The 10266-nt window shown below is 43.8% G+C and overlaps 2 protein-coding genes across 3 annotated transcripts; one reads left to right on the top strand and one right to left on the bottom strand.

Moving 5' to 3' along the window:
- The first annotated feature begins 1795 nt into the window (after positions 1-1795).
- On the top strand, positions 1796-8167 carry LOC146520177 (uncharacterized). Its single transcript, XM_085157115.1, has 2 exons — positions 1796-2236; positions 2540-8167. The coding sequence occupies exons 1-2, from the start codon at positions 2045-2047 to the stop codon at positions 4250-4252; spliced, it is 1905 nt and encodes a 634-aa protein (XP_085013241.1). The 5' UTR covers positions 1796-2044; the 3' UTR covers positions 4253-8167.
- aimp2 (aminoacyl tRNA synthetase complex interacting multifunctional protein 2) lies at positions 4487-10003 on the bottom strand. 2 transcript variants are annotated; one of them, XM_085157119.1, is made up of 4 exons: positions 9855-10003; positions 8230-8442; positions 7688-7922; positions 4487-6802 (listed from the first exon to the last, which is right to left on the bottom strand). In XM_085157119.1, exons 1-4 carry the CDS (start codon positions 9867-9869, stop codon positions 6414-6416), a joined length of 852 nt encoding a protein of 283 aa, XP_085013245.1. In that variant the 5' UTR covers positions 9870-10003; the 3' UTR covers positions 4487-6413. The 2 variants fall into 2 exon arrangements, with proteins under 2 accessions (XP_085013245.1, XP_085013243.1); XM_085157117.1 differs by having other exon boundaries at positions 9741-10002.
- Positions 10004-10266: the final 263 nt, after the last annotated feature.

Raw genomic sequence — 10266 nt, 5'->3', positions numbered from 1 at the left:
ACGGAGTCATATCGGATTTTCCCAAGATGGTCACAGGAAAGCAGGAAGCTGGAACTGAAAAAAAAGTACGTATTGACTGACCAAATCTATGACACCTCCTTAAATAAACCTTTCCCTCAGCTGCTTCTGACTTTGATCATGCACCTGACAAATTGGTTAATTGGATTTGCCCCCCAAAAGCCACTGAGCCCACAATGAAAGACATGCTTAATGCATCTCCAGATGGAAGATTTTTTATATCAGCAGGAAAACATTTGCTGCTCTGATGGCTTGAACTGGCAAGATGCCTAGGGCTTATGGAAATAAATGAATGAATGAATGAATAAAACAACTCTTGATGGTGCTGAAATCAAGGCAGGTAAGGCAAGCTCTCACATTTGTTTTAATGAACAACTGTGTTTAGAATAGTTTATTCTTCATATTACACAAACTCGGTACAAGTGTGTCTTTACGTTCCCATATGCTGCTAAATGAATGAATGAAATCAACTTGGGAAAAGCACTGAATAAACTCTGTGGTCATTTCAAAAGACTTATGGCGACAATGGACTGCGCTGCATTATACAGAGAGGAGCTTGTGTTGTTATGCTCAGATAAACGAAAGAATAACAGAAACGCCAGGAAAGAGAGCCGTAACAAACAGCATATTGTCGTATTGTTTGGCCAGGCTGTATATAATTTCCATGTGTGCCAGCAGAGTGTATTATAAAGCAAATGAAGAGTATTTATTTGTGTCATGAGTTGTTTTATTTTATTATGTCACGAAAGTGCTCAATAACCTCGTTGAAACACAGAAAGAAAGTTGATGCATTCCTTAATTTAAAATGTAATGTTTCCTGCTTCTCAGTAAATTTAATACATTTTTTTTCTCTCAGGGATTAAAGATTTTATATTACATTAACATTACATAGCTGCACACCACAGCCAACTGTAAAGCTAACAATTCAAGTTAATTTATATAGAGCCAATTAGTAACAATAGTCCCCTGAATGTGGTTTATACTATTAGGTAAGACCCCGCGGTCTTAGAGCCCCCCCCCCCCCCCCCCCCCAAGAATCATGCAACCCTTCTTGGCAAGAGAGTTTTTTTAACAGGAAGAAACCTCGAGCAGGACCAAGCTCAGGGAGGGCGGCCACCTTTCCAGCTGCTGAAGGAATATGATAAAAACACTAATACAATAGAAAGAGAGTGGCACTAAAGTATAAACTTGTACAACAAAAATGTACAAATAAAAAAAATAGAAAAGAAAAACTGGCAGCTGTTTAGAAATATGCACCTAAAAAGTGCGGTGTTGTGAGAGCTCCCGTGGAAACAAATGGGACTCAGTTAAAAGTCAGAACAAAGCGGGCTGAATGCCACTTCATACCTTTGCGTTAAATGATGCACGAACATCTGTCTGCCCGCTGAATGTGAACAACTTTAAAGGCTGTCCAGACTAAAACAATCCAACAGTTGTGCTTGTGTTGCTGTCGTTTTAGCCTTTCAGATCCCCTGTGTGAAACTTGTGATAGGCTGTAAAAGGAAACTGTTCTGAGCTTCTCTTTTTCCCCCATTAATTTTCTTCGCATGGTTATTTTCTGTAACTGCTTGCTCATTTAATATATTCGGTCTTTGAAACAATGTCTCCATTGATAGCGTCGTTTGTCGTTTCTTACGTCTGCTGCCTGGTGGTGGCGCCAACTCGCAGAAACACAGAGGGGAAAAGGAACTGCTGGTGAAAGCGCCATCGTCAACGTAATCAAACGTACAAGGAGAAGTCAGTGACGACACTCTGATGGGACTCGTTTGGGTATGGCGCATGCGTACTTCCGCCAGTGTTCCCATTCTTTACCGTTGCTCCTCTCAGAGCGCATGTGGGGAAGCTAACTGACGGTGTTGTCGCCTCCTTCTTCGTTCTGGGAAGCATCTGAACAAAGGCCTGCCCCTTTTTCATGAGGATTGCTCTACCGCCATCGTTACTTTACGTGTAATCACGATTACTAAATCGGATTACGATACTTTTATTATATTTCAAGGTATCAGTAACAACAGAGACAGAATTCGAAATGGATGCGGATCACCAAGAAACCAGCGGCGAGACCAAATCGGCCATTAATACTTGGCGTTATCGACACCATTTCACGTACAAGGCAGATCAAGGGAAAAATATCATCGTCCAGTGTAATCTGTGCTTGCCGAGGGTTAATCTGCTGTCCACGTCAAAAACCTCCACTTCAAATCTAAAGAAACATTTAGACGTAAGTCAGTCAGCCTAACAGCCCCGGTACAACTTCCCGTTCCAGTGTTTGTTAATGTTTAAAAGACTCAATGAATGAATAGCCACCCTCGTGATTAATAACGTTACATTGCAGCTGCATGCTACAGGCGCTGGAGGCTCGTAGTGCTCAACTTCGCTGGAAAGAAAAAAAACACAAACAGTCGCTTTACTCTGCAGAAGTGTTCTTAGGAGTGTTTTTCAGTGCAATTAAAGTTTATAAAATGTTGGGAAAGTCTGTTTAAAGAAAAAAACAACTGCCATGAAATCTTTCTTTGTCTTCTAGAGAACACATTTAGGCTGTGAAGCCAGGCCTGATGCCAAGAGAGGACGGAAAAAAGAGGAATACAATGGCGAGGAAAGCAGACACTGCCAGCTCAAAAAGCTCAAAGCGGAAATCATCTCCAAATGCCTGACCCAGGCAAAGATCGATGATCTGATCTTCAACTTCATTGTGGAGGACTGCCAGTCATTTTATGTGCTGGAGCAGCCTGGCTTCAGGAAGCTGATTGCCGGTTTAACTGAAGGTCTCAAATCCATGGACAGGGTGACCCTGTTTACTAAGGTGGACCACGGTTTCTCCAAGATGCGGGAAGAGTTGATGTCTAAGCTCAGCAGCGTCCAGTATGTGTGCACCACAGCGGACATCTGGACAGCCCACAACAGGAGCTTCTTTGGGATGACCTGTCACTGGATCGATATGGATTCTTTGGAGAGGAAATCCGCCGCCCTGGCTTTTGCACGGCTGCAGGGCAGGATCACGTACGACACCATCGCCGGCCGCATACACGACGTCCACGTGGCCTACAATATTGAGAGTAAAGTTCAGACGACAGTCACAGATAACGGCAGCCCCTTCATCAGTGTCTTCAGGGAGTTTGCGCTGGACAGCCAAGAAAGTGACGACGACATCGGTTTCTACGAGAACGTGAGCACCGTGCTCGAGGGTGAGCCGGAGCAGGACATGCTGCTGTTTCTGCCCACCGTGCAGCGCTGCGCGTCACACACCCTGGAGCAGATCGTCACTGATGACTTCTGGCAGGCTGTGTCACAGGGGCCCATGTGCCAGCTACATTACAGTGCCATGGCTAAAGTGTTTGCCATATGGAGCAAATGCCACCATCTCCAGGTCGGGATGGACGCAGCAGAGGAGATAGGGAAGATGGCGCTCGTCGTCCCCACCGTTATACGCTGGAACGTAGAGTACTGTGCCGTGCAGAAGATTGTCTCCCTCAGCGAGCGGGAGCTGACGGAGCTCTGCGCTCGCCTCGAGGTCCCACGCTTTCAGCCGGAGGAGATGGCCTTCTTGAAGGAATATGTGACTGTGTTTCACCCGCTCGCATTTGCACTCGAACTTTTCCAGGCGGAGCAGAAATGCTACCTGGGCCTGGTCATCCCAACCGTACTCAGTCTGAAGAACAAGCTAAATGAGCAGAAGGATGCAGCAAAATATTTCGGCGATGCCATCAACGCCATTGTAATGGCCATCGACGTGCGGTTCCAGGAGCTGTTTGGCAGCACCGAAGCGAAGATTGCGACCGCGACAACTCCTCAGTTCCGCTTGTGGTGGATGGCGGCCTCCGAGAGGGAGGAGATGTGCGCCCTGCTGGCCTCAGAGGCGTCCCAGATGGATCCCTGCACCGTAACCGAGGCGAACACCAGCCGCAACCTGTCCACCATTGAATCCGAGGATGACTTCTTTAGCTACGGCTCAGTGAAACCGGCCATCCAGATCCAGCAGCGGGGGGTGTTGGAGGAGATTCGCAAGTATGTAGAAGGAACGGGGAAGAGCCTCGAGTGCCTGCAGGACTTCCCAAGAGTGAAGCAGCTCTTCCTAAAATACAACACCACCCTGCCGTCCACGGCCCCCGTCCAGCGTCTCTTCAGCCAGAAGGGCAACCTGGTGACGTCACAGAGAAACTTTCTGACTGACGACTATTTCGAGCGCATTCAGCTTTTGAGATACAACAGCAACCTGTGCTCTCTGGTCAGCGAGTGAATGGGTTACCAGTGGCCGTCTCAGACTTTTAACCGACACAAAATCAAACCATATTGTTTTGAAGTCATCACAGGAGAACACTGAACAGTATCTCATTTCAGGCACTTTAGCCCGAATGTGCTTTCTAATATTTATCCCCCCCTGCCTGTTTTGGTTGGCAAAGCATATGTCTCCCACTCCAGAATGGCTTAATGAAAACATCTGATTGACAATCATAGACACTGACACTCGAACTGACAAAAAGCATCTTTATCTGTGCTGTTGTTGTGATTTGATGTAGCCACGGGGTTAAACTGAAGTGATTTTTGTCTTTCAGTTTCAGTTTTTTTTCTACAGCTGTTCAGTAAGAATGCATCTCCTGTCTGTATTTTATATCATATATAAAGCGACAAGAAGAGACCCCCCCCTCTCCTTTTGTTTGTTTGTGTCTCACCTTTTTTTCCCCTCCCATAAAAACCAATTGCAAGCCACAAGTAATTAGATTAGTTACAGAATGACATCAGCTGCCTTATTTACATGCAGCACCAAACGCGTTCGGCAAACACTCATTGCACTTTCAAACGCGTCCGGGTGTGTTTGTGTGCGAGGAAGATGCAAAGCATGCAAACGGTGAAATTCCAGTGGTGCACATTTCCCCAGTGTATTCTTTGCCATGTGCCCGGATGTCAGCTAAGAGCTTTCGTCTTGTCAGACAGCTGCCTGGAGACCAACAGGAGGCTGTCAGAGAATACAAACACAGGCTCTGTCTGGACCCAAGCTGTCGAAGACATGACATTTTTGAAAATGCAAAAACCAGCCCGCCGAGAGCCTGAAAAACCTTGGGATTTACTTTCCCTTCGATATATTATTCCTAAATATATTCTCTGAGTGATTTTCTGTGAGTTTGCCTACAGCAGTCACAGAGGATTAAACGGACTTGAAAACTGAAAACCTATTTCTCTTCTGAATTGGGATTGTGTTCCATAGTGCAGCTTCTTATAGAGAGAAAAAACAGCTTACACAACTGATTGCAGAGAAAGAACAAGCTGGAGGAGTGTAGATTAAAGAGTAAAGCAACAATTCTTTGCTGCTGCAAAGTAAAATGAGACAGAAGTATCTGGAGTTGCACTGAGTTCAGGGGTCTTTGTTTATGGACTGTAGGAGGAAGCTGGGAGTACCTGTAGAGAACCCAGGAAGAGCGTGTAAATGTACTAAAGGCTCCATCACAGCTTCTGTTTTGTTAACATGTGGTTGGATGACACAAAATATGCACTGATCAATACAGGGTTTAGGGGCCATAATACTGGGAGTTTGGGGGTTCTCTCTGGGTATGCCAGCTTCATCCCACAGCCCAGACACATGCATTTTAGGTTAGCTGCTGACTCTAAATTGGTAGTAGGTGTGAATCTATTCCTGTAGCAAAGAAGTGAGTTCTTGTGTGGGTTTTTTTCCACCCTTTTGGTTCAGTGCACCTCTGTTTGACTGGATATGATAAACATCTGAATAAGGTTGATGAATGACATGCTAGAAAATTATCTTCTGTCACTTAATGTCACTCCTGCCACCTGTTAGACGCAGATGTGCACTTCAGTAAATGCCAGCCGTTTGTCTACTTAGAGTGAAATGGTTTTTGAAGTGATCAAACAGTGCAACAAATCAAACCTGGGCACAAACTTTGGAGTAGAAAGTAGAAGTTTTAATGATTTCAAAAAAACAAAACACACGAATGGTACAAAGTATTACTTCTGAAAACAACAAGCAATACCCATCACCACACACATTTTTAACAGGGTCGTGTTAGGCACAAAGTGGGTGGAAGGTGTAGAGTGTGTGTGTGTGTGTGTGTGTGTGTGTGTGTGTGTGTGTGTGTTTGTCTAATAACCTCCGTTAGTATCACTGATTGAACCCATCACCAAACCCTTGTCCATACCATCTCCTCATTCTTCCTCCCTCGCAAAATGCAGCTTTAGGATCTCTCTATAGCATCACGGCAAAAATAAATACCGTTGAGTCACTTTACCCATCTGCCATAGTGCTTCTACTTCATCTGTGTCAGTTCAGTGTTACGCTAGAGCAAGGAAGGAAGCATCAGGAGGTGTTTCAGACATGGCGGGATATATTTTATTATTCTAATGCCCTTCTTTCACTTTGCATCTGGTGTCTGGTCCTGGAACAGCCCAAGTCATTTCAGAAGGAGCTTGGCATGGCTGAAGTGGCCCAGGTTCTCGCAAGACTTGATCCAGCGCTGGACGTTAGCCGGAGATGAGGAAGCCGAGCCGCTCTGCAGCACGCAGCAGTAGCAGGCGACATCAGCCAGGGAGAACTCTGGTCCGGATAGCCAGGCGTTGGAACCCAGAGTTGAGTTTAGGGCCCGCAGGACAGCGGATCGCTCTTTGACACTGCCCTCTGCCAGCTGGAAGAAAGCCGTATCCACCCAGCTGTCCACCAGGGTAGCAACAGCGGGGTCACTGGGATAGGGGGCAAGCAGCTTAAAGAGGAAGCGTGCTATGTTGGCCTCACCCTCAATGGGACACATGTTCTTGATGCTAAACTTCATCTGTGGTTTAGGAACTGTGGATGCAGAAGAGAAATGAGGTCAGAACTTTTAGACAAATGGTGTCAATATAAAGATTAAAACATCTGCTTTTGTAGGGCATGGGTCTAAAGAGTGAAACCAACACTTAAGTGCCATAAACCCACATTCTGTCTAATGACCAGGAGGGGGCAGCTGTATAAAAAGATTCTATGAAAAGAGTCTGTGGGAACAAAACTCAACTACTCACTTGATCTTTGACCTCAGTAAACACTTTCCTGATAGATTTATGGGTACAATTTTTTTTTCAGGACATGCTTCTAATTTTTCTAGTTCAAGTTAAGAGTCAAATATACAAAACAGCAAAGTATGTTGATGGTAAGTCACAATATGGGCATGCAGCATTCCCAGACTTCACCGCATTAGAAAACTGAGGTGTTTTTGATAATGAATTCATTATCTGCATCTCCTAAATGAAGCATTGCTTCCTAATTATACACTAAAAAATAAAGTAGCTGAACGCCTACTCAGAAGACTTTATGTCTGATCGCAGTTGTTTTTGTTTGTTTTAAAAATACCCTGCAGTGGTTATGGTATGATAATTGGTTTCATAGTATTAGAAAAACTAGAATTCTATGAAACAAGCCACCCACATACTTTCACAAGACATTACATCCAAATCAAACTGTATCAGCACTGCCTTGCACCAGCACATTAAAGTGAGCAAGGACACAGGGCCATGTACAATGACCATATGACTACTACTGGATTAGTTTTAGGTTCTTGACTTTCTAGAACTTCCAAGTAGGATTTCTAAACTGATTCTTTGGAAGAAACCAGAAAAACATCCTCAAGCATGTATGACTGTTCAAATCTGACACTCAGAACAAGCCTAATGTGCAAAAGTGCCCAGGTGACCTCACCATCTTTCCATATGAGGGTGAAGCCCAGCTGAAACATGTGGCGGGCGTAGCTGTCTGTGTGCCGTGGTCCGAGACAGGACAGAAGCTGTGGTGGCACACTGGCAACAGAGGAGTGGACGTGGACAGTGGAGAGCACTCGATAGTGCTGACAGAGCAGGCTGTGGAGCACCAGCAAGGTCAGGGGTGGCTGCACCGGGTTGGCGTTTATGACGATATCACGGAGAGCACCGAGATCCTGGTCACATAAAGATAGGCTCTGCTATTATGACACCACTACAGCCTGCACATACAGCTAATATTCAGTCTATACCCTAAGGTAGGCTTAAAGGTAAACTCAATTATAGCCAGGTTGAGCAGGTTAACAGTATAAAAACCTGGAATGACAGAGGAGATGTGATCAGGAAGATGGATAAGAGATTACTACTACTGGCAAGAAAGGGCAGTAACAGTAAAGCATTCAGTTAAAATTACTGTCAGTGAGTAGTTTGAAAGAAATGTTACCAGTAGTGACAAACAAAAGACAAAAAGATTTTTTTTAATACCTTGCCCAGTACTGTGTCCAGGTCTGTGGTGTTTTTGAAGGTTGTGGAGCACTGGGAGGAGAGGCTACTGCTGACTGTCAGGTCCAGATCGGCATCAGGGGTCATCACCGTCTTGGCTAAGCCCTCCACAGCTGCTTTCAGCTCATAGAGTTTTCTCATGATCTCATCCTGCCGGGCCTCCAGAGCTTTGACGGCTGGGTCCACCTCGCCATTCTGAAGCAACACAGAAAAAACAAAAAAAACAACACTGAATCTGACTTAAACCACCCAGTCACATGAATGACTAATGTAAAGCAAAAAAAAATACTGGCACACCTATGGTACCAATTTGAAGCTCCTATGTCTCCTATGTAGTAATTACTAACAGCTGCTTTGACAAAAAAAAAAAGTAGGAAAAAGTGGCTCATAATTTGCTATACTTTTAGTATGCTTAATTTTTTGTTTTTAAACTAAATTTTGATCAGTCTTACAATCAAAATGTTGTGGTGACTCAGCTCTGCAGAGGTAAACAGAGCTGAGTGGTTACTCAGTCAGCTATTTTCAAGATACACAAAGACTACACATCTATCTGAAGTCTGACTACAAGTTTATATGTCTGGTTAATGCATAACACCAGAAATCTCTAAGGACAGATGAAGTTCAAATTCTTTTTATGGCCTCAATCTCATCACTTAAACATCATTGAAATGTGCAAAGAAAACATGCTATACATTCATGAAAGCCATGATGTGAGTCATGAATCAACAGAATCGTTTATGCTCCACTGCAGATGCTGAAAATGAAAGCAAAAATAATACACTATCAAACATGGGGGGTTTACAGCTGGTTCTATTGGCCATTTTGGATCTAAACTGGTCCATCCACTGAAATAGCATGCCTCCATGATGATCAAACAAGAAAAATCTATAATCAACCACCAGTAAAATTAATTAAAATGAAAAATCTCTATTTAAGATGACTATTCAGTAACACGTAAATATGGGTTCAATAGTACTTGCTGGTATATAGCTGCCTAGTTAAGTCTATAACGATGAGATAATTACATCTATGATAACATTAAGTTTGTAACCAAACGTGACTGCTGCAATTTCCCCAATACAGTGTCATGAACTTGCAGATGAAACAGTACAGTGGGTGCACCCCCACAAATGAAGAATGGTCTCAAATAAAGACATAATCCTGATCGATTACATTAAAAACAATGTCACAGACTGGAGTCAAGCTACCCGAACCGTTTCACTACTCTATGCCGTTTAATAATCTTGATGTAAAACAGCGGAGACACGCTGTAGTTGTTGCATCAGCCTAAAACTGAGATTACTCCCTGACAAGCTAAGTTAGCTAGCTCGGCTACAGACAGCTCCAGCTAATATCGCGTCCGAGAAGCGCAACTATGAATGGAAACAACGAACAGGGAGAGGAGCATAGCCCAAGCGAAAGAGTTAATAATCATAATAATAATAATCATAATAAAAAGAATAAAATTATAACTTCGAAATGTGATTAGTTACCTGAAGCGCGTGTTCGGGGGTGCAGCTTTTTCCTTGCTGCGCGTGGATATTTGGTACCTTGTACATGCAGGTGGGCAAATCAATCTTTATGTCACCCCCACAGATGGGCTTTACCTGGTACATGGGCATGATGGTGGAGGACAGAGTGTCACAAAAGGCTAAAAACAAAAACCCCGACACACAAGTCCTGTTGACAGGCAGCAGCAGCGGCAGGGACTACCACAGCTCACGGTGACACGGGAAAGAGGCCGGGGTGACGTCATATCCGGTGAAATCAAAAAGACGTTTTATTTCCGAAATTAACAATAGATAAATAAATAAGTCGAATTCAAAATTTCGACTTACTAAGTCAAACATATGAGGAAAATAACATCAAAACTGTGAGATAACAACCCACCACTGAATTTTATTTATGGGGGGGTTTTTTCACAGTTTTTTTTCTTATGCTGGATTCCATGAAATAGAAACCAAAGAGCCACTTTCATTATTCATAAAACAAAATTTATATGACAATATTAGATCATGA

This window comes from Neolamprologus multifasciatus, chromosome 4, assembly GCF_963576455.1.
Source record: "Neolamprologus multifasciatus chromosome 4, fNeoMul1.2, whole genome shotgun sequence".
NCBI lineage: Eukaryota > Metazoa > Chordata > Actinopteri > Cichliformes > Cichlidae > Neolamprologus > Neolamprologus multifasciatus.
Note: the sequence above shows the minus strand (reverse complement) of the source record. Positions and strands in the feature narration are given on the sequence as shown.

What these genes read in the sequence shown, in the direction of transcription:
- LOC146520177 (XM_085157115.1), top strand. Translation starts at nt 2,045, where the DNA reads ATGGATGCGGATCACCAAGAAACCAGCGGCGAGACCAAATCGGCCATT. An exon ending in ATCTAAAGAAACATTTAGAC is followed by an intron (nt 2,237 to 2,539) that starts GTAAGTCAGTCA and finishes TTTGTCTTCTAG; the next exon opens with AGAACACATTTAGGCTGTGA.
- aimp2 (XM_085157117.1), bottom strand. Translation starts at nt 9,869, where the DNA reads ATGCCCATGTACCAGGTAAAGCCCATCTGTGGGGGTGACATAAAGATT. An exon ending in TGGACACAGTACTGGGCAAG is followed by an intron (nt 7,923 to 8,229) that starts GTATTAAAAAAA and finishes TTATGTGACCAG; the next exon opens with GATCTCGGTGCTCTCCGTGA. An exon ending in CACCCTCATATGGAAAGATG is followed by an intron (nt 6,803 to 7,687) that starts GTGAGGTCACCT and finishes CTGCATCCACAG; the next exon opens with TTCCTAAACCACAGATGAAG.